This window comes from Centroberyx gerrardi, chromosome 13, assembly GCF_048128805.1.
Source record: "Centroberyx gerrardi isolate f3 chromosome 13, fCenGer3.hap1.cur.20231027, whole genome shotgun sequence".
NCBI classification, from domain to species: domain Eukaryota; kingdom Metazoa; phylum Chordata; class Actinopteri; order Beryciformes; family Berycidae; genus Centroberyx; species Centroberyx gerrardi.
Window position 1 is genome coordinate 14,011,060 of NC_136009.1, and position 23,399 is coordinate 14,034,458.

The following is a 23,399-nucleotide window of genomic DNA, read 5'->3' on the forward strand; positions in this document are numbered from 1 at the left end:
TGTCAATTCATATTGATAATTACCATCAGTATCCATTTCTGTATGGCTCTGGACAGCAGTGAGTTCAAGATGTTGGTAATCCTTTCTGTTTCATCTTATTCAGTGAGTTATAGAGTTGGCCAGGCTCAGGCAGTCAGTGGTGAGGAGGGTAACAGATCTGTGAAATCAGACCTTCAGTTTGCCATTCCCCGGGGGTTTACACTGGTTAAATATAACCTTGAAATCCCAGCTAAGCAAGAGTCCCTCTGGTGTCGGCTATAGCATCAATCAATGGCAACTTCGGCCATGGTAAACCAAGGAGTTGGTTGATGGCATGGTAAAGTTGGTAGTGGGATGCTTCAAGAGAGTGGCACTAAGAAGTCACAGTGGGAAGGGAAGAGTTGGCAATGTAGTAACCAACCAGCTCAGTTCACACTGCCTTTCCCTGGTCCGACGGGGCTCTCACTGTTGATTTGGATTACATCAGTGTCCATAAAAAAAAATAGTGTTAACATAAACACCTTGAGGAAGGACTACTGCACAGTTGTCAGTTTAGCTGTGTCACCTGGACTTTCCATTGTAAATTCGCAGTAATACTGATACGATTACACTCAAGGAACTTACTGGAACGACCGCATATTTTTTTTATTTTCAATGTTGCCAACATTCTCGTTTTTTCAACCATTGTGAAAAAATACTTTGATTTGACGCATTAATGTATGACAGACTCACTGGAGGGCTGTCAGTGCGAGTTGGGGGGGAGGTAAACAAGATGGCGACAACCTGAGTGGCAAGAGTAATACGAAGAGTCAGAAAATTTAAGTAATATTTTAGACTCTTAACGAAACACTTGCTACATCAAAGACAAATAAACGAAGAGCAAAAGAAAAGGTGCTACGGGAACAAGATTCATAGGAATTCAGGTGAGTCCCCATTCCATTAGTTTGCTTGTTAACTAGCTAGCGTTAGCTAGCCTGAAATCTACACTGGAATCTGAGGGCTTGCTAGCTATCGTTACTCCGGTTAGCTTGCGTTAGCTGGCTGTATTTGGGTAGTTTCTCAGGTGCCGGTGGCTGGTTTGAATTTTAGAGCAGAGATTGCCTTTGCAACCCCATGAACCTAATGCAACATTGTCTTAAAGAAGTGTATTTCGCTGCCCGTCCGCTAAATTACAGCTGCACCGCCGGCAACTGAGGTGAAGTTGGCTAGCTAACCTTAACGTCAGCCAAAGTTGGCTAGCTAACGCAACATGACTACCGTTAGCCACACTTGTATGACGACGTTTCAGCGATCCACCCCAGTCGTCTAGCTAGTCCTTATCTACAAATAACTGGCTGTCAATTTATAGGTAGACTTGAATTAAATGCAGCATTGGTCGCTGAAGGTGTGCAAACCGAGGAGGCAGAAAGTGAGAGTTCAGGACAGTAACGTTGGCGTTAGTTCATTCAAGCAGACTTAGCTTACTAGCTAACAGTTAGCAGCCAGTTTTTGAAAAATACCATGTTTTTTAAACTGTGCGACTTGCGTGCACTAATTAAGCAAACGTAACTCAAATGCCGCATTAGTTAAATAAATCAGTGCTACCAAATCTGTACTATTACAATTTTAACCCATTCTATTTCTTAAATTAACCTCACAGTAGAAAGGAAACCCAATAACTAGTCGAGGATTGCTGTCAGGAGAGATTGTTTATCTTAGAGAGACAGCCTACTTTACTAGCCACTTAAAATTATTTTTATAATTTGCATTAATGTTGTCGTGACTCTTGTTCTTAGGCACCAAGGTGTAGGATCGTGGTGGCATGGAGGACACCTGAGGACGGCCGGACACATTAGATGGCTCAGTCGACCTCTAGGAGCCAAGCTGATACCAAAGATTGGAATGTTACTGCTGCATACATTTGGCTGTAAATCTGTGTTTGTAAGTCCAGCTGATGACACATATGTATCCTGAGGCAAACTATGCATTGCAGTACGGACCTTTGACAGAAATGCTGTGCTGCATGGCTCTGAAGCAGGACTGGTTGCCTCTGCCTAAGGTTGTATGGTATTAGATTCAAATGGAGATGACTTGGAGTTACAGAGGAAAGTAACATTTGAGAATTGTACCTATTCAGTCAGCTCAACTGCACCTGTCACAGACATAGTACAAAATGCTCAGAGCAGCCTGAACTCTCCCAGAAGCACTAACTTGGCACTAGACCTAACAGGTTTTCAGCTGCCTACACCTCTGTAGAACTACTACAGCTCCCCTTGAGTAAAATACCCCTAATGTTTACAAATTGGGATTGACCCCCACCTCCTCCCTCAACTCTCAGGCCTGGTTACACCCCCCTCCCACGCCCAGTATTTAGTGTTTTGTAATTCACCTGTATTCCAGATTGTAGAATTAAAATACCCAGCTGAAAAGGCTACCAGTGGATTACTCTCTCCAGCAACAATCATAGCTATTTGTGAATACAGTAGGCTTAAACTGTGGCTGTCGGACCATCAATCATGAGTACTGGGGAGCTGCATCATCTTGACTATCTGACTGAAAACGAACTGATGGGGATGGATACTTTCATTCACCGCATTGACTCAACGGAGGTGATTTACCAGCCAAGGAGGAAGAGGGCAAAGCTGATAGGGAAGTACCTGATGGGGGACCTGCTGGGGGAAGGATCTTATGGCAAAGTCAAAGAGATGCTGGACTCAGAGACACTTTGTCGCAGGGCTGTCAAGATACTGAAGAAGAAGAAGCTGAGGAGGATTCCCAATGGAGAAGCCAATGTGAAAAAGTGGGTATTTTTTGGTTTGTCATCCTGCCCTATGTTTGACCTTTCCCTCTCCCTGTTCTCTCCTTGCTATTTTTCTCTAACCTCCCATGTCAGCTTACATCTCATTCCACCACAGTTTAACGCCAGTGCAACTGACTTCTCATCTGTGTGCCGTGAGTTATGCATGTTCAAAATGGTCTTTTCAATGAGGGACAGTCCCAGTTATCCTGAGATACAGTATCATTGGGTTGACTCACTGTAATGCTTGATCCTAATAGGTGTTAATTACTTTGAATCCCCACACTGAAAATTCAACAACACTGTCTTTTACAACAGTTAACTAGGTCCAGCATAGCTGTACCACAATGATGACTCATGTCATCATGTCTGTCCTGTTCACTTAACTAACCATCGCTCCCTTGCCTGAAGTGCACAACTTTTACACTTATTTGCATTTCGAACCCCCGTTCAAATATTTCACTTGGAATGTCCACCACCTTTTGATAATAATTGATAGGACATTCGTCATCTTCTCTTACTTCTGAAAGAGATATAGTTTCCTGTATTTGCCTAGGGAAAAGCAATCATACTATTACTGGATTGTTTTTCATACTAATTAATATGAATTCTAGTGTAGTTACTGCTCGTTTTTGTTTTTTCAGTGTTTTTTTGTTCATACATGTTTTGTGTATTTGTGTAAAAGAAACAATGACATGAATCGAAAACAAAACTAGTAATACCCCCCACCCCCTCATTTGTCTCAATAACAGAGCATTGTCTAATTGGACATCTAGAGTACATTGACTATTCTACATAGTTTACAAAACTGAATATCTTATAATGCACTGTCCATGAAAAAAATATTAACAAAATATAATTAATTTTTAAAAAGTAATACACATTGGTAAAACTTTTATGACATTATTTGATAGAATTTCTGTCAACAGTGCAGGACCTAAATCAGTTATTTCAGTCATGCTTTGTCATCTGAGTATCTCTCTCTCTCTCTCTCTCTCTCTCTCTCTCCCTCTCTGCATGTCATTGCCACCCTGATTTAGCTGTCATGTCTGTCTATTCAACGTTTCTTCCGCTGCATCCCCCCTTTCTGATGAGTAGCAGAAGTTTTAATCACACAATAGTTTATTAAATATTACACCAGCCTTTCGCTGCGGGCCTGTGCTAAATATAGAGGAAGCTTTAGCAAATCGTCAAATGAGTTCACACTGAGGGAATGGAGATCTGCAAAAAAGGCGTGTTTTTAGGCCGCTGTCAAGGCCGCGGTGGCAGAACAACAAACAGCCTGTGATGATGCCTTAGTGAGAATCGTTGTTGATTTGTTCTGTTGATTTAGATCACATTAGTCTGTATTCACTCCTTCCTAAAAAGTTTTTTTCTTTTAAAAGGTTGTGGTTTAAAAACAATCCCGGCTATATTTTTTTCATGGCGAGTTAGACTATATGCTTGTGCCAATGTGGTAACAAAACATTGGCAGTGTTTCCTGATGTGCGAAATTGTTGTGTCCATGTTTGCTGTGCTTTTCTGCCTTTTCCTACATCTGGCAGTTGGTTGAGGCCTTATGTTTTTCAGCTTGTGGAAGCGGGATCCTCCAGCCTCAAAAGGCCTGGCTGTGTGTGGATGCCATAGTAGCCCCAGTCTCTCCATTCAGCCTCTGTTTAGCATTCCTGTCTGCCAAACACTTCCTGCTTTCAGAGGGTTGCCATGGGGACGGGCATGCTCATACTGGCACTGATTGAGCAATGCCACTCCTGTTACTAAGGCAACACCTCGTGAATGCCGTGCCCTTGTTTGGAATGACAGGAGCACACATGGACACACACTCTCACACCTCCTCCTAGGCCTGAACTGTGTAGACAAGGATTTGTCTGTAGGTGCATTTTGATCAGGGAACTGTTGTTTATGTTGCTGCTGATGTGTGTGTGCAAGAGTTGCTGCCATACTGCTGAGTGTGGAAATCCTCTCAACCCTGCTACCTGTGGGCCTTGGACACACAGGATCCTCAGCTAGACATGTGAACTGAACTGCAGTAGACATTGTGCTTTAGGTGGCAAGTGCTGACTCTTGTTTTCTGATTTATTTAATGGAAACAAGCAGTGATGCAGCATGGTTTGCTACATTTCAAACACGTCAGACATGTCATCTTTGCTTGCTGGTTAGCTTATTTGGAGAGATGATAATATGGCTTGAAATGAGGCTATTCCTTATCTATGCTTCACCATATGCCAATCACCATAGTTCCCATTTCTATGTACTGTATGTGTGAGATGGTGTTTCCTTTTTATCAGTGCAGTGATGTAGCAATAACTGCTTGTGTGTCTCTGTGTGCGCAAAGAAAGAGAGTGTACACTCGGAACACAGTGTGCGTTTGTCAGTAGTAATATTGTGTATAAAGCAGAGGACTGAGATGGCTTGTAACTGAAGGCCAAAATAGAAGAAAAAAGCTCCACAGTGTGTCTTTTGTGTGATTGCGTGAGAGCAAGAAAGAAGGGAGGTGATGCCTCAAGACACTGTGGGCAAAATGAAGACACCGGGTTCTGCACTGAACCTCTTGTTATGACGAATACTGAGATGAAAGTGTGAGCAGAGAAAAAGCAAGAGAAAATCTACCCTCATATTTTCCATACAGGCCCACTCCCTTTTATAGCTTTGACCTATTATTGCGTGATAAATTAAAACTCACATATTGCCAGACAGTGCCTTAATGTTGGCTGTGTGTGTATGGTATGTATATGGAAGTCCTTGGCCTGTACTTTGAGCTCTTCCGAGCCAGAGCCGAATTCATTAGTGTCCTCAGTCACAGCTCTCCGATGAATGTTGAGTCTCCTTGGGGTTTTGCCATGGTGGATATTTAAAACTCTCCCTCTTGGCGAAGCAAAACTGCCAGCTTATATATCTTTATAATGAGATCGGTGAAACTGTACTATCGTAGATGGGGTTTTTCCTGATTGATTTTCCTGATGATGGGCTGCTGATGTAGTAATTTGGACTGTCATTTAGACTGTTATTAGTGGTTATGGACCTGTCATATTTTCAAAGAATTCTAGCTAGGACTGTTGCTAATTATGTGATATTATTAATCTTTTCCATGTTCTGTGTTTTTATGTTTCTGCCTTTTAGGGAGATTCAGCTGCTAAGAAGACTCCAACACAAAAATGTGATTCAGTTGGTGGATGTGCTCTACAATGATGAGAAGCAGAAAATATATCCTTATGTGTGTGTGTGTGTGTGTGTGTGTGTGTGTGTGTGTGAGTGAGTATTGAAATCCTGATGCGGATACGACTGAGCCACTTGTACTGCATTATCCCCTGGCCTCCTCATTTTCTCTTCTCTGATTCCAGCTTGTTCTCTGTATAGCATATTTGTCTACTCTATACACAATTTACTCTTGCTCCAAGTTGATTTGTTAGTTGGTTAGGGTTTCTAAAAACGTATCTTAAAAGCCAAGATCAAATTTTACTGTGGGACATTTTTTATGCATGTTTGGCAGTTGTTGTTTGCTGTATAGATGGCTCACTTCATTAAAGGCTCCTATTTGTTTGATCTGGAGTATTCCCTTGACTCCCTGACTTACGTATATGGTGATGGAGTATTGCGTATGTGGGATGCAAGAAATGCTGGACAGCGTCCCAGAGAAAAGGTTTCCAGTATTTCAAGCTCACGGGTAAGTCTCTCTCTCTTACTCTCTCTCTCTCTCGCTTTCTCGCTCCCTCTGCTATTATTAGTCTGAGGCTCTGTGCAACCACTACTCCAGGCCTAAGTTTAGATCCAAGACTGCAGGGCCTCCACTGTTAAAATAGCTGGCCATAGATTGTCGGAATGTCTGGTCACTGCTGCAAATCCACAGTTGCTACACTAGTAGTGATGAAGAATCTTCTCACCACAGTGATTGAATTGTTGGATAGGCTGATAATTTTTTTTACAAGCACATACCGTGCTGTACACTTTTACTCCTCCCTTAATCCCATCATTAACCTCTCTCTTGTTTCTTTTTCTTTTGCCTTTTTCTCAGGTACTTTTGCCAACTCTTAGATGGCCTTGAATATTTGCACAGCCAGGGAATAGTTCACAAAGACATTAAACCAGGGAATCTGCTGCTGACCACAGACGGGGCGCTCAAGATCTCCGATCTGGGAGTAGCAGAGGTGAGTTCAAAGCATCATGAGGTTTACCGTCCAGAGATCTATACCCAAGACAACCAGGGCATTTGTATCTTCTACGCAGGCTACCAGAACATATCAGAACCCTATCAGTACTTCTATATTGTCTTCCTTTCATTTGCACACATTTCTGCTTATTCTAGTGGTTTTTTTAAGCATTTAGCTAAGCATTTTTTATGATGCAAGCTTACTATACTCTAAATTCTGAACCTGAAAACCACTTTGCAAACACAGTTGGCTTCTAGAAAACTTTCTGCATAGAAATTAGCATTTTGTTAACAGGGCCAGCCCAGACAGACGCAAATCACGCAAGTCCTAAGTAAGCTAGTGTTAGGTTTGCTATTAAGCTGCAAATATGCTCAAAATTCTGTCTGTTCATGTAGGCACAGTTGCTCAATTCGTGTAGCTTACTTTGAATTAATTGCCATTGATTTAATTGGATAAACCTAAATGGAGTTTCAGTGTTTCCTCTGTAGTTTTATATAGCAGCAGTGCTTGGAGGTCATTTTAATTTTGCTTCCATATCTGTCTTTTCTCTGTTTTGGTCCCAATTATGGTTCTAGTGCAGATTGTATTTCTTAAAAATGCTTAATGCTTTGGGAAATTTGGCCAGATTATACTGTTATTGCATTTTTCAGATTTTCTTTGGCAGTGGTAGTAATTTTCTTCGTACTAAATGAATACAGAGAAATATTGATTTTTGTACACCTATTTCCCCTGTCCATACAAACACATACAAATCTCACTCGCTCTGTCTCTCCCAGGCCCTTCACCCATTTGCAGAGGATGACACATGTCGCACCAGCCAGGGCTCTCCGGCCTTCCAGCCTCCAGAGATTGCCAATGGCCTGGACACCTTTTCAGGGTTCAAAGTGGACATCTGGTCTGCTGGAGTAACACTGTGAGTGGCTAACAGCAAAGTCTGTCTAGGTTCATATATAAACCATTTGTTTATATAAACTGATATATATACTGTTTGTATATATAAACCGTACATGCAAGCTGTTGTGTGGACTGTAACAGAGCTTCAGTTTATTTACTTCTACATTGATGGTATTTGACGGCTCATGTTCCCTCCCATGCAGATACAACATTACAACGAGTCTGTATCCGTTTGAGGGGGACAACATCTATAAGCTATTTGAGAACATTGGAAAAGGAGACTACACTATTCCCGAGGAATGCGGCCCCCTCCTGTCAGACCTGCTGCGAGGTGAGTTTGGTTCAGATCACAAAACCGTTTCAACCAAGCAGCTAATTGGCAGAGTCTTGGTTTCAGACCAAGTGCTTTCTCCCCCCCAAGAGCTCTGGAGTGCGAAGTGCGCTGTTTGTTTACTAGCAATGGACAAAAGAGTATCACTGCTACACAATGTGATTCAACACTATAAGAGGAAGCGGACTAAATTTAGATAATCATAGTGATAATCATAGTGTTGTCTAATTAATAATGCTATTTTGAATTCTGATCCAGATTTGCTGAGCGGTATTGTTTAGCAGGAAAACAGTCTCCCACACTGAAGGACAGAGCAGCACTTGGTAGAAGTATCTCTGAAATGGAACTGGCCAGCTGTGTTGTCGGAGCGATAATAAATCACCAGAAAGTCCTTGCTAGTTGCTCTGTGGTGTTTTCTGTCTGTGTCCAGTAGGTGGTGCCGTGACATTGAGAGTCATCCTGACTCCTCAGCATCCGAGGCTTCCTCCACAATGTAGAAATCCCTCCAACTGCTGACGTAGTTTCCATTTATCTGAAGCCAACAGCAGAATACTAAACACTTCATAGTCAAGCAGTGCTTTTCTCAGGTGGAATGCTGCAATGCCTTTGCCCCTTTAGAAAAAAACACGCCAGACTCTGTAATAGTGAAAGGTACAACCAGCAGTATGACGTAGCAAACTTCCCCCTGTAAAACCCCAAAAGAATGCTGGGGAGATTATGTTTATACCAACTAATGAAGCCATTTAACACACGGCTGAATGGCTAACTAGTATGCTAGATTATTATCCAGCTCTGCCTTGTCCTTTATGGAAGTCGCCCCACTATTCATTGATACGCTATCTCGGGATTTCACTTTTGCATTTGAAATTACTTGAGGTATCAAACGAAGGCATTTTGAACAGTGAGTGGCAGTAGACAGTAGTGTTGAATCGAAAGTTTAATTCTGCATAGAGAAAAATGAGCGACGTTCTATTGCTTCTCCTCTGGCCCCCATCCCCCATTTTCTGTGAGTGAGTGTGAGTGTGTGTGTGTGTGTGTGTGACGTCTATGTGTGATGACGCAGCACCTGAGAGATAGTCAGTCCATAATTACATGGTCTAAAATAAGCTCAGTGCCACAAAAGGTGTCCTTCAGCACGCACAGCACTACTATCAGCACTCTGCACGCTGCCCTCCTCTGCCTACTGGGGAAACAATTACATTATTAGGTGTGGATAGGTACTGCATCACTGTGCCTTATCATCGTGACACTCTGGTTTCTCACACATATTTAGTTTATGGAAAGCACACACTATGTTAATTATGTGACAATATCTTTATTACATTGTTACAGCTATTAACGTTACTCATATTGATGTTTCTTACTTGTACCTCCTTGACTCCTTAAGCTTTGCAGGATGCCTTGACAAGATGAATGACATTATTACATGCGTTAATTAACATTCCTTGAATGTGTTCATCGTCTGACTCCTGTTAGCCCCTCCCTCACGTCGCTCTGGCATCCAGCCAGGTTGTAGTAAACACTCCATGTAAAGGGAATTGAGATGAGACATTGTTTGGGATTGTCGTGATTAGATTGACCTTTCCACTGTCTTTTATGTTTTTCAGGAATGCTTGAGTATGACCCTGTGAAGAGGTTTTCCATACAGCACATAAGGCAACACAAGTAAGTGATTTAGTTTACTAGCATATATTCACACATCTATCCCAGGGTTGGTGTCTGTTTATGTCAATATCATTATGTCATTGTCTTGAAAAGTTGTAAAATTGCACAAATAGTTTTGAAAACTAATGGAAAATATTGTTATGCATGACACTATCTTTGATGTAATTGTACACCCACAGTAATTTCATATATTGTGATATTTGTTGATGGTCACATTACCCCGCTACTATCAACATATATCATATTGAACACCAATCATGGAAGTGAAGTGGAAAATGTGCAAGAACCCGGACCTAATTGTTTAGAAATTTCTGTTAAAGACTGATGTATCCCCTTTTCTCCCCACCTGCCGCTGCCAGCTGGGTGCGTAAGAAACACCCTCCCTCTGAGCCCCCGGTGCCCATCCCCGCCAGCGCGGAGAGCAGGGACCCTTGGCGTAGCATGACGGTGGTACCTTACCTGGAGGACCTGCACGGCTACACCGAGGAAGACGAGGACGAGCTCTACGACGGAGAGGACGAGATCATATACACTCAGGACTTCACAGTGCCAGGTAAGTGTGAGCATGTTGACGAATCCCCCCCCCCCCCCCCCCCAGACACTGGCAGCTACACACACACACACACACGATGCAGTTTGTGCTTGTCCTGCGATCCTGGTGTGTTACAGCAGTTGTGTTCTATGTTGTAGAACTTGTGTCCAGTTTGGAGAGTAGGCCGACAGGTGAAGAGCGTGGCAGGACGGACAGGGAGAGCGATCAGTAAAGTTCACAGGAAGGACAAGGACTGGCAGGGAGCATGATAGTTTACAGATCAAGTGCCTTCTGTTGAATTCAAACATTTGTTCTCATCTCTTTAACTGTGTTAGTTTCCAGTCAACAGTTCCTGACATTTTTGTAATGTTTGCTATCGTTTGCACTGTTTTAGGAGTTGTTCTGTTTAGTTTGAACTGTGAACCCAAGCTGTTCCTGTAGAGAGAAAACTGAATGAATAAATATTAATCGGCATTCTGCTTTTTGAAATGAGAACAAAGCAATTTCGGGGGGAGAGTTCCCCCCCAAAATGAAAATTGGCAATATCTACTCACCTCCATGTCAGTCAAAAATCCATTGAAGTTTGTACAGCCACCAAACACACAGTCAGTTAGCCCACACCTTCCCATCTCAGTGTTCTCCCAAACAACTGAAGTAACTGGGTTCTTCAGGTTTGGTTGCAGTTTCAAAATTGGGCATAAAATCACCATCAAATTTCTCTAAACAACCTGTGCAGCATAATCTGAGTACTCTGTAGCCAAACTATTGCGCTGTGAGTCGAGTTGTAAATAGCATCAGCCTATTGCCTTATTTTGGTTCTCACATTACACAAGATGTAACAGTTAGCATTTCCTCTACCTAGAACACCACTACATAATGAGGTAAATGGAGGCCTTGGGCTCACAGTTAAACCGCTACAAAACACTTGGATAATGCTGCACAAGTTGTTTAGAGTAATTTAATGGTTTAATTTTATGCCCTTTTTGGACCTCTGACCAAACAATCCTTTTCACTTTAGTTGTTTGGGAGAATGTGGAGATGCAACTGTGATTGCTAATTTGCTGTATATTACATATATTCAAACTTCAATCACGTTTCAACTGACATGGTGAGTAGTGAGTAGAAAATGACAGAATTTTAATTTTGGTGTGAACTGTTCCTTTAACCTTGTGGTTTTTTGCAGAATTCAGATGCTGTAAGATTTATCTGTTGCTTGGCAACAAGGGGCAGTATAATAAATGCAGTAGTCACTGTTGGTTATCTAGAAGTATGCCCCACATAGAACCTCATTGGATTTTCAATGGAGCTGCAGAATCTGAATGGGAGGGGAGTGAATGGATCTAAAAATAGTCCAATTGAAATGGTTTATGGTGTGGGAGTATAAATGGTTATTCTAGGTTTCACTCCCACACATGTTCAACACCATAGCTCATGGGATGTTTTATATGATAATAGTGTTCATATGGTAAATTGAACAACGTTTTGACTGGATGTTTTCTCTAGCAGTTTTGAGGTAGATAAGAGTTTCTCTCTCTCGACTACATCTAGCTTCAAGTTATCCTAATCCTGTCCCTTAACTGTAATGTTTTACCCTTCTAAGCCTCCTCTGTTAATATTCCCCTCAGCATCATAGCTTTTGAAGTGAGGTAACTCAGACACTGCTATGTCTTCCTTTGAGAGTTTCTCACGGACCCAACCACACACATGCAGACACACACACCCACACTTGAAATGAGTGAGCCAAGAAGTGAGGTGAGCCTCCATTCTTAACCTGGTGGATTTCCTGTTTTTATAGGTTACTGTTTCTCACACATTTCTCGTGGTTATCTGACCTGACAGTTTTTAGAACAGCAGGTCTGAGGTAATTTCCAGAATTGTTTTTCATTCATACTGTTTGCACTGTGCACTCTTACTAATTACTGGCTCATGCTTGATCAATGAAGCAGTGATCGGGGCTTAAGTCAGCACTTGTGTGATGGAAATTTCTTGCAATGTGTGTGTCTTCAGGACAAGTAGCCGAGGAGGATCAGGGCGATGCGGACCACAGCCCAGCTGTAGCCAAGCCAGTTTGTGTGAACGGGACGGAGGGAGGGTCTCTGAACAGCAAGCCCAAAGCCGAGCGCCGTTCCTCCTCCTCCTCCAACCCCTCACGCAAAGGAGTTTCCACAGCCAGCAAGATCCGCAAGCTCTCCACCTGCAAACAGCAATGACGCCCCCCCACTCCCTCAGTAGCAACCCACCCGGTGAGTGTGTAGACTGTTACAACCACAACCGGTTGTAGGCTGAATTCCGATCATAAATCGACCTACTTAGAGGACACCTTTCATACAGGAGAGAGAGAGAAAACACAAGAAATACCCTGAAAGATGTAGAGAATGAAGAGAGTAAAGGCAGATCCATATAAAGAGTTAGGAGAGATGGGATTTGTCGGTGAAATGGGCCAGAAAAAAAGGGGTTTGCATTAGAGGATGAAAGATGGTGTGAGACTATGTTAAAATAGACAGAGATGCAGAGAAGAGTATCAGGCAGGAGGAGGAGGAGTGGAATAGGAAATTGGGGAGGGGAGAGAGAAAGTGTGTTGATATTCAGTCAGCAGTGCTCTGACTCACCGCTGCTCCCCAGGCAAACACATGGGCGGTTTCCTCCCTAAAACTAGATCTCGACTGGTCACTTTCACCGCTTTTCTGCTCCCTATCAGGGTTAATCTAGATTATAGATATCCAGGGGGGTTTTCACAGGCCCTCATTCAGACTAAGAAGTGGGCCAGATTTGTGCTGCATTATACACTGCAAGCGTACACACCAATTTAACAGATTGTCTTCCTCTCACTCCAGTTACCACCCACAATTTGCTCTTTCAGTCTCTCGCACATACAAACACTCACAGTGTGAGGCTGTTTTTCAAGGGTGCAGTGCAGAGGAGATGCTCTGTATTAATTTGTTCTAGCGATGACTCACCCTGGATTAGATAAAGTGGGCTGTAGGATGTTGTCGCTCTGTCTCCCTCCCTCTGTCTCTCTCTGTCTCTCTCTTTCTCTCTCTCGCCTGCCCTGCAGATGAGTGTCACTGTATTATCACCACCAATTAGTTCCTTGTTGTAATTCAGTGACACCATTCATCTTATCTTAAGCGACCTGTGCGTGCAGTTGCTTCTCGTTCATGGTGTGTGATGAGATTAAAACTTCAACTCGGAAATCCACCAGCTGCTCATCTCTCTCTCTCTCTCTCTCTCTCTCTCTCTCTCTCTCTCTCTCTCTCTCTCTCTCTCTCTCTCTCTCTCTCTCTCTCTCTCTCTCTCTCTCTCTCTCTCTCTCTCTCTCTCTCTCTCTCTCTCTCTCTCTCTCTCTCTCTCTCTCTCTCTACCTACCTACTGTCCGTCTTTCTCTGCCCTCCATCTACGCCCCCCTCTCAGGTTGATCTGTTCCCGTCCTTCTGTGTCTGGAGTCCTCGCAACCTGCTGACGTTTTGCCCCCCATACCTCCTGGACCATCGGCCTGCAGAGTCTTTTAAGGATGGCATACGAGCGACGGGGAGGAGGAGATCCTGAAATGTACTTTTTGCTCTGAGACTTGAGGCACTGGCTGTGAAGAGGGTGTGTTTTCTTTTCTTTCTTTTTTTTGGTTTTGTTTTGGGTTTATTTTTTTGCTCCTTCAGCTCTGAAAGGAAGGTCATCCCTCCCTCCATCCCATCATGCTCTCAGGAGGGCGAGCGTTGCACCAGACGTTAGAAGCACCGTCACCCCTTGACCCCCCTGAACCCCGCCCCCTCCTTTTGTTTCTTAGACTACCTTTTTGTTTTTACAGTACCCTAACTGCAGTTTTTAAGACGCACATTGTGATGTGTAAAAAATAAAAACAAAAAAAAGAATGATGTTGATAACAAAGATATGAATAATTCTATATTTAAAACTATGATGAGGATAATGATGATAGTACTCTACTACCACCAACATAAAAAACTGCATGCTGTACGGAGCTGGAAGAAAGGGAAACGACTCGGTTTATGGACGGACTGACGGACTGAAGCCTTGAGATCCACCGCTGACCTGTTGGGGATTATTGTTTTTTTGATTTCCGTTTAGGTATTTTTTTTTTTTCTTTCTTTTCTTTTTTTTTTTCCAATAAATATTTTTTAATTATTATTTATATAAAACATGTCCCAACCAGTCTGTTTTGTTGGGTGATCCTTTCCTTTTAATCTTGGGTTGAGCATATTGTTATTATGCAATACAAACTCGATGGTTTCTTACCTGACCTGTTTTTTTGTTTTTTGTTTAAAATTTCTCTCCTACATCAAGGTTAGACTCTGGCAGGTATACAATACTGTACTATACTGTACTATACTATACTATACTATACTATACTATACTATACTGTGGTATTGCTCTCAGTATGTGTGGTGACAGTGAAAACCATGAATATCAATCTGATGCCTCTCCACTAAAGGCTGCCTGTGATTAGAATTACCCAATCGCCTGTTTTCCAGTGATGCTCTTTGTTGTGCCGATCACATCACCACCCGGAGCTCCGCCCCCCTCTTACACAACCAGGCCCGGCATCAGTCCCTCGCTGGGAATAGATCAGAGAGCAGGTGAGTCACAGCTCTGAGGGAGGGAGAGAGCAGCGCTTCCCACGTCAGCAAGGTCGCAGAGAGAGATCCTCCATTCAGCAAGACGTACGAGCGGCAATGCGGTGAGGAACCTGGGATGTCTGGCGTTTAAAGAGGGTGAAGCATCTCTCGGTGGTATGACTAGGATTTGAGGAGATAAATCCGGAACGTTTAAAGGACACAGATGATGCAATCGCAAGATGTGCAAGTGTTCTCATGACAGTTTCATACACCAGTTTACATCCGGCAGGTTACAACAGAATACAACAACAATGTGTAGGGAGTCAGTCCTTTTTTTCCCCTTTTTTTTTTTTTTTATTTGGAAAAATGTTCAGTCCAAAATGAATATGTGCCTTAGTTGGTCCCACAAGATCTAGCCTTATCAAGGCATTACAAAACATTTGAATTTTCTGCACTACTCGTTTTACTATAAAGCAGATGGTTCACCATAAATGTGGACAAGGACACTGGTTCCATAGGATATACACATACTGTAGCTCAAACCCAAGTCTCTGTGTACATGGATTCACAGTTCGTAAAAGAAAGGGGGGGGCAATGCTGTACAACAGTAAGTAGGCATACCTACTGTTACACACAGTTCTCCATGTTGCCATTCTTTTTCACACATTACAACATGCAGGAATGCACTGCAGCACATTATGTTGAAGCGATGCCATTTTACATGAATGCAGAGATGTCAGAAAGAAAAGAATATGCCTACTTTACATCCATACTGGAAGAGTTATAGGGGGGAAGAAAGCTATTCAACCAGTCAGATCTTACACTTGGAAATCTAGATTTTTCAGTTTTTCTAGACATGTAAACAAGCAATTTGTATTTTGGGGGAGCTGGGATATCTACAGTAGCCTATAGTACTTAATTGCTTCATGTTGCTGATGTACCAGTAATGCAGCAGTATGAGTCAGTATCCCATTCTGCAGGGATTTGGGAGCAGACAATTCCACCGCTATTCAGTTTCAACCTCCACTTTCATAGTCACAGCTCTCCTCCTCTCTCCCCCAGCCCATCTGTCTAAAAGCTTGGACCTGAGAGGCTTCACTCTCAGTCACTTAAAGTATCATCTGTCAGTCTGCAGCGCAGGAGTGTCCCTCAGTGCTGTGACACCGCTGTCGGGACTCAAGTGAAGCTCCTGGATAGCACTTCCTTAATTATGATGCATAAGCATAACAGGGACAGATGAGTAACAAAATCTTATAAAAATAGATAACATATGAGTATAAAAATGCTTGATGCACATATTGGCTGTATAGCTCCCATCTGTTTCTGCTTTTACCATATGTCTACTTCAGATCCGCTGATATGGCATTAATGAGAGACGGCTTTCAGCACAGGAGAATCACAATGTATTTTTTTTACATGGTCAATGTTATTCTCATTGCCGTATACAGATACCCCAGCCTTTACATACAAATTTACCCTCATGGTGATCAAGATGAGAAGGACACTTGAGAAGGATATGGTTTGGAATGAGGGAAATGGGTGACAGAAACGCCATCATTATCTTTCTTCCCATCAAAGTGCTTTTGTTTTGTTTGTTTTTTTAAAGTTAAAACTGTACAGTATTCACATACACATTGTTTACACATAGCATGCTGAAAATTCATACAATTAAGTCTGAAAATATTCAATATTTATAATTTCTAAAGATGAAACCAAAATAATATGGGTCTATATTTTCTAACTCGTGTGATGAGAGCATAATGGTAGAATTAGAATTATGTCGCTAGGTAAAAGGGGGCATCACATGTCACAGCACATGGCTTCACAGTGGAAATTAAGGTCTGTATGGAAACACTGGAAGAGACGAGAGACTGGCCAACAGTAAGGTATCTGTCCTACAGAATGTATCTGTGTAATGGTGCATCAATAATCGGGCCATTTTTTATCAATTTGGGAATTTGTCCAAGTGTAACAAATGCGGAGATTGACCTGGTAGCTGACACATGATGTTCTTTAAAGTGCTATAGAGAAATGGACTTGAAATTAAGTGTTGCTAATGGGGGGCGAAGAGGGTTGACAGGCTATACAGGACTGTGGCCAGGAGAGGCAGCGTGGGACACGGTAACCACGCGCTCCGTCCCTCCCGGGCCCAGGCGCTGCTCCACGCTCCTCAGCCCGGTGTAGAGCCGCTCCTCCACCGACGCAGCCAGCTTGTCCGTCAGGCTGCTCTGGGCCCGCAGGATGGGGTGTGGAGGGAGACTGGGAGGGTCTGTGGACTTTTTAGAAGCATCCGGAAGAGTCACATGGGCACTGTGTGTGAGGGACGGACGGATGCTGGAGGAGGAAACATCTGATAGAATAGCTTGACTGCTGTTGTTGTTCCTGTTGTCGACTCTTGGGTCCATGCAGCTGGCCTGTGCGGTCGAAGAGGTCGAAGAGGTCGATGACAGGCTAGCGGGTTCCCTTCCTGTGTCCTTATTTGCACTGTCATGGCCCTCAGTGGTCGACTCTGCACACTTCGAACCATCTTTTGACCCGTCTGTGTCTTCAGAGGCTGATTTGGCCGCGCTTTCTGTGTCCTCTCCTGCAACTCTCTCATTAGATGGATCTTTACTCTCCATGCCGTCGTCGGTTGCTTCCTCACAAGCTGCTACCTCACTGGCTTCTTCATCGGCAGCACTGGCTATGCGTGACAGCGTACTGTGGTATCTGGTGTCAAGAGGGTAACCAGCGCTGTCCCCTCTGCGTAGCGGGATGAACCTCTGTCTCTCCAAAGAGGGGGAGTACCTGCCCCCAGCGCCCGACCCCGGGTCGCTGTATTGCTTGTGTCTCTGCCACTGCTTGCGGAGGTGGACTCTGGATCGGTGCCTGGAGCGCAGCGGAGAGTCCTGCTGGTCGAACCGCGGATCGTGACGGAGGAACTCGTTGAACAGAGCGTCCGTCTTCTCGTCGATGCTGTAGTCACGGCGGCGGAGACGGGGCCGGTGAGGAGGAGACGGCTGTGGGAGCGGCGACAGCAGCGGTGAAGTCGGCTGGGATTGCAGCTGTCCTGATTCAAGAGGTTTCTGAGGATGAAGGGGTTTCAGGAGTTGAGATGGTTCTTGAAGGGTGAGAGACTGGCTGCCAGCTGGAGACCGCTCCTTCGTTTTCGCCTCTGTCTCGGTGCTGTCTGCCATCTCATCCTCCAGCTCCTCCTGAAACAGCTTGGCCTCAATGCTCTCACACACCGAACCTTTTCTCCCGGAGCTGGTGAAGAACAGCCTCCTTTCGGACGCCGTCTTCCCCCGGGGGCCTCCAGGGGCCCCAAACAGCCTCAGGTCTTCCGGGGCCCTGGACGGGGCTTCAATGGAGGCATAGCCGCTGTCCATCTGGAGGAGCTTACGGCTGCCCGCCTCACTCTCTCCTCCTGTCCCACTTCCCATGTCGCTGTCCCCACCCGAAGCCCTTCTCGCTCCCCCTTCTAGCGTCTCCGACTCCCCCTCTCCCTCAGGTTCATCATCCAGGTCTTGGGACAAGCAGCTGTCCAGACCGGAGCGAGCTCCTGCACCCCCAAGGGAGGAGATACTGTCTGCGTCGCTGCGGATGGACTCTCGATCCGTACTGCTCTGGTCTGAGGAGGCATACTGCTCCAGAGAGGCTCGCAAGCTCCAGATGTCTCTGTACAGGGAGGGAGGAGCCTCGCAGCTCTCCTGCCGAACCATGAAGGAAAGAGACGATGCCGAGTCGGCCCTCGGCCTGGCCTCCGCTCCCAACACCACATCGTCTCCTTCATCTACCCCCATCTCCTCCTCTTTCTTCACTTCTGATGTCAGGCGGTTTGGCTTTGCCTCAGCGACTTCACTTTTCTTGAATATATTTTCAGATGGTTCCTGAATGGCAGCTTCTTCTTGTACCTCAAACAAGTCATCTTCTTCTACTTCATCATCTCCTACTTCTGCCCTCGTGACTGCCCCTAACTTTGGCTCCATCTTTGTTTCCGTTTCCTCTCCTGTCCCCTCGGCTTCCTCTTGCCTCTGGGCATAACGGTCATCTGTTGGTGAACGCTCTCTCCTTGTGCTGCTGCTACCGTCTACCTCCACCATGGCCTCCACCTCTAGCCTGAGCAGATGGAGAACCAGACAGTTAATAATAAAAACGGAATCTCATATTGCATTCAAATGACAGGACTTCATGTGGGATTACAGGAAAGGATGTACCTGCTGAGGAAGGCTGAGGGTGAGGGTGGAGTGGTGGGGTGTGACAAAGAGCCTGCAGAGAGGGACTGGAGGCCGCCGGTCTGGACGGGAGAGAGTGGGAACGGCTGAATGACGTCATCTCTGAGAGGGGAAGAGTCGTCCTCCGTGTGGTCGGTAGTTTCACTGGCTGCTCTCTGTCTCTGGAATGGCCTCCTCTTAGGGGATCCTGGTAGAGAAATCAAATATACACACATACAAACACACATGATGTTTATTGGCTATTCTTCACCTTTTCAGTTGTACAATATTTTAAAGCTGCTGTAGGCAAGTTCAGGAGGAAAGAGATCAAATCTACCGAAATTCACAACACAGAAGAACACAAGAAATTACATTCTCCTCATTGGTCGGATGGGTTTCCACACATTTCACTTGAGAAAAGCAGAGGAATGGGGCTCTTGCTGTCTCTGAGAATCGGACATATTATCCTGATCGTCTTTGGTCATCAAACGTGGAGATTTATTTTTATTACTTCTCAATAAATGTCAATCCAAAAAAGTTACCTACTGCAGCTTTAATTCAAATTCTTTGTGCAAAGCAAGTTAAACATTATCAGCAAAGCAAGTCTTACTTCGCCAAATTAAGACAGATATCTCTAACCTTTGGCATCCAGGCTGGCAGCCCGATGGCTGCTGTCAAACTTCCACTTCCTGAAGTAAGGTCCCGCTCCCTCCAGACTGGCGTGGCGCCGCAGTTTAGAGAAGAAGTGTAGAACGGAGGTCTGGCCCGGAGCTGGAGACAACTCTCTCTCTCCTCTCATCCCCCTTTCCCTCTCTGCCTCTCCCCTGTCCCCAATAGCCTCCATCTGTCAGAAGAGATAACGGAAGACGGAGGGAGAGGAGGATAGAGGGAGGTGATGAGATATTAGAGAGGGGTTGGGGCAGGAGAGGAGTGGAGGAGTGGAGATGAATCGTGACAGGCGGAGGCTAAGCCCTCAGGCGACAGAAGTTTGTCATAAGGTTGTCACTCAGTTGCAGCGTTGACTGATGTCACTGTGCATCAGTAGGTTGGAGCCTGTGGCAGTCTCCGCTCACAGCTCTTATGTGTGGTACAAGTGTAACAATCTACCCTCAAATAAAAAAATGATGAGCAAATGTGCATCTGTGTCCATGCGGACGTATTTGTGACCAAACACCATGAACACAGGCTCATTGAACTTCCTATTTTACATCAGAAAAACAAAATGTGTGTTTTGTCATCCTAACTCTCATCTAAACCCAAAACTTAAGTCAAATATGACCTGGAAATATCAGGGGAAAAAATGTTAACTATTATTTTCAAGCTTTCTCGCAGGCATTCCTGAGAGTCTGAGCCTTGAGATGTCGCAGTTTCATAGTTAAAGAAAGATAATACACAGGAGCTGCTAGTCTCCATAATGAAGGTGTTGGCTTTGTCTGAGAATGAAAACCCCAATAAAAACTTTTAGGCCTGTGTTTTAGAAGTTTGTCCCATGTTGAAGACCAAGAATCTGAAGGAGTTTGTTCATGTGTTTTTATGCATAATGCTGTGCATAGCAGGTGAAACTCACTGTCTGGGAGCGTGTGTGCTGTGTTTTCATGGCTGATGGGGCCTGTCTGGGGCTCTGGTCCAGGACGATGGAGTGGTGTGGGTCTCCTGGCAGGCCGCCACTGAGGCTCTGGCCCATCCAGTCCAGAGGCTCAGCGGGCAAACCTCTCTCCGGGGGCTGGAAGGGGGAAGGGAGAGGCATAAAACAACTGATAAAAGAGAAATCAATGCCGTTTAGAGACGAATAAACAGCTGTTTGTAAGACAGATCGCTCCCTGTACAGACTTAAGTGTGAAGAGGTTTCTGTCTGACCTCCAGTCTGCTCCCTCTGCTTTACCTGGTAGATGGCGAGGGGCAGTTTGGGTGCTGGCATCTCATTGATGTTGATGGTGCTGCTCTCTGTTGAATCGCACTCCATGATGGTGAGGATCTTCAGGGCAGAGGGGGCTGGAGCCAGGTGAAGGTGGGTCAGCCGGGCCTTTTTCAGGTGGTGGAAGTCTCCTTCGGTCAGTGTGTACCTGAGGAGGAGGGAGGGGATTTAAACACCTGAAGATACACCTGGTTATGGTTCAATGCACATTTGGGTGCTTAGTGTGCTTAGCACGAGAGATGTAGCTCATTTTTACTGTACCTGCGCCCTTTGTCCTGAGTCTTCCTCTCCTGTTCGTAAAGTGCAGATTCATTGAAGGAGACGCGGCGGCCGGTAGAGCCGGTGGAGACGAACCGTTCTGACTCTCCATCATGGCAGCTTGATGCAGAGAGAGCGTCTGATTCATCCAGACGGATGGTGATCTCTGAATGACAAAGAAGACAAGGAGAGAGAGAGAAATAATGGAGTGAGTGACTTCAGTGAACCAGAATATGCAAGAATGGATGAACATGAACCAAAACATACAGGAGTTTATATAAACTAGTACACAGTCCTAACCTTGAGTGGGCTGAGAATCGTCAACATAAGTGGTATTCGTCTTTTCAGGGTCATCACTCGCTCTAAAGGGGAAGAACAGAAAAATTAGTTTAATTCTTCCTGCCTCTGTCATTTACAAAAATAGAAATGCCTCCTCACATCAGAGCTTTCATTTTCATATTCATTACAGTTACGGCTTTAATCCAGTTCTGTCATAATCACTCTGGCACTACCGGGCTCTGTAATCCCCGGGCGTGTGCAGGCGAGCCGGGCCCGCCGGTCCCAGACAGTGCGTCTCTACAGCGGGCCACACCTACCTGGAGTAGCGCCGTCCACCCATGCAGCAGCGATGGCAGAAGAGCAGCAGCAGGGAGAGCAGGACCAGCGTCCCGCCGGCAAAAACACACAGCAGCACCAGCAGCAGCACATAGTTCTCCACCCGGCCCGCCGACACAGGCACGTCCTGTTGGGTCAGGAAGAAACAGTCAGGATCCTGGTCCCATTCTGATGGGTTAGGTCAGTAGTATTGTGTCAGTGCAGTAATGTATAGACATTAAGGATAGAGCGATATTGGCCTTTTATTCATGATTGGAAACTATTTTTTCAAACTTTCTGTCATCCACTGCCAATGTGATGGAATTTTCTTTGAACATTTTATGTAACCTTTTAATTGTTTGATTATGTGTTTTGTAAATTAATTCTTCCTTTAAAGATAAAGTAATTTCCCAGAGTTTCCCAGAATTTCCCCCTTGGTGAGTTGGGTCTCCCCGCCTTAGGGAGCTGCTAACCCTAAAAGAATTTCACTATCTCAGGAGTTTTACTGTCACCTGATGACCTACATGCTGTCTCAGAGGCTTTTCCATCCTGCTAAGAATAACATTTCAAATTAATTCAACACGTTTCATTTCAGAGAAAAATATTGTCTTTAATACAAAAGTATGAGTACCAGCCATCAAAAACCCCTGTCAGTCGAACCCTGGTATACATTGTATTTTGTTGTACTGTTTGAGTTGTACAACATCAAATTAATTTCCATTGCTTGTACTCGGGTGGCAGCAGTGCTTGAGTTCATAACCCACCGCCTCAGAAGATATAATACCACAACAAGGCAGAAGCCTACATATCTCTATTGTCATGTTTGCTGTTGTGACAGAGGATGAAATCCCCTGTGCAAGCCAGGGCATCTTGACTGCATTAGTCCTGCTGGGACAGTAATTGATTCTTCTCCCTTTGAAGTTAGGCGCAATGAGAAATCTCTTTGTCGTATTACACTGTCAGCTAAGCGCTGTAATATTTAATAAGGAGTGGAATTAACACAAAGACACTCTAAGCCCCTGCCTCCTCACAGTGATTCTCATGCACACACACGCATGTGGACACACACATATGCAAAGCGCCCGCCCGAGCACTCACACATAACACACACATACACACACACACACAACACAACTGCTCTCCTCTCTCTGATTAATACTCTCAGTCTTGGCTAAGTGAGCTTGGGGATGCTAATCGAAACGTCAATAAGACCCTTAATTCAATTTCCCTGCTCTTCTCAATGAGGGGGAAATGAGGCCTCCGCAGGCTAAAAATGGAAATCGGAGGAGGAGGCGAGAGGAAAAAGATAAAGGGGGGGAGGGGGTTGGGGGGGCCGTGACGCAATGAGGATGCAGACGTACATAAGCAATCCCCAAACCAGACTTTTCTGGCTCTTTTCCGATGCCAGTTTAAACTGAGCAAGAATTGTCAAAAAATTTAGTTAGATCGAAAACTCACCAATTACGACACATTTTGCATTACATAACGTGTGAAAATGTGAAAGGATAGTTGGCTGAGAGTGCTTGCCTTTGGAGGAAACGCTCCTCGC

At 44.6% G+C, this 23,399-nt stretch overlaps 2 protein-coding genes across 3 annotated transcripts in view; one reads left to right on the forward strand and one right to left on the reverse strand.

Moving 5' to 3' along the window:
• The first annotated feature begins 643 nt into the window (after positions 1-643).
• Positions 644-14,654, forward strand: stk11 (serine/threonine kinase 11). Of its 2 annotated transcripts, none has more exons than XR_013507126.1 (11): positions 644-902; positions 1,755-2,758; positions 5,873-5,956; positions 6,327-6,416; positions 6,765-6,897; positions 7,677-7,813; positions 7,998-8,125; positions 9,733-9,790; positions 10,150-10,343; positions 10,481-12,074; positions 12,330-12,441. XR_013507126.1 is itself a non-coding variant. In XM_078287915.1 (11 exons), exons 2-10 carry the CDS (start codon positions 2,475-2,477, stop codon positions 12,530-12,532), a joined length of 1,311 nt encoding a protein of 436 aa, XP_078144041.1. In that variant the 5' UTR covers positions 649-902; positions 1,755-2,474; the 3' UTR covers positions 12,533-12,565; positions 13,734-14,654. The 2 variants fall into 2 exon arrangements, 1 of the variants encoding a protein (XP_078144041.1); XM_078287915.1 differs by lacking the exon at positions 10,481-12,074 and adding an exon at positions 13,734-14,654 and having other exon boundaries at positions 649-902; positions 12,330-12,565.
• Positions 14,655-16,971: 2,317 nt separating this feature from the next.
• The window catches only part of cbarpa (CACN subunit beta associated regulatory protein a), an 8,066-nt gene continuing 1,638 nt past the window's right edge, over positions 16,972-23,399 (reverse strand). The window contains exons 2-10 of the mRNA XM_078287649.1: positions 21,853-21,998; positions 21,557-21,618; positions 21,260-21,422; positions 20,966-21,146; positions 20,651-20,806; positions 19,723-19,927; positions 19,087-19,291; positions 18,043-18,988; positions 16,972-17,955 (exon numbers count right to left, since the gene is read on the reverse strand). Of these exons, the coding sequence (XP_078143775.1) occupies positions 16,972-17,955; positions 18,043-18,988; positions 19,087-19,291; positions 19,723-19,927; positions 20,651-20,806; positions 20,966-21,146; positions 21,260-21,422; positions 21,557-21,618; positions 21,853-21,998 (3,048 nt within the window). The remainder of the gene's footprint in view (positions 17,956-18,042; positions 18,989-19,086; positions 19,292-19,722; positions 19,928-20,650; positions 20,807-20,965; positions 21,147-21,259; positions 21,423-21,556; positions 21,619-21,852; positions 21,999-23,399) is intronic.

Bases quoted from the DNA above. Each gene is read 5' to 3' on its own strand.
- stk11 (XM_078287915.1), top strand. From the start codon at position 2,475: ATGAGTACTGGGGAGCTGCATCATCTTGACTATCTGACTGAAAACGAA. The intron at 2,759-5,872 runs GTGGGTATTTTT...TCTGCCTTTTAG, and splicing joins GGAGAAGCCAATGTGAAAAA to GGAGATTCAGCTGCTAAGAA. The intron at 9,791-10,149 runs GTAAGTGATTTA...TGCCGCTGCCAG, and splicing joins CAGCACATAAGGCAACACAA to CTGGGTGCGTAAGAAACACC.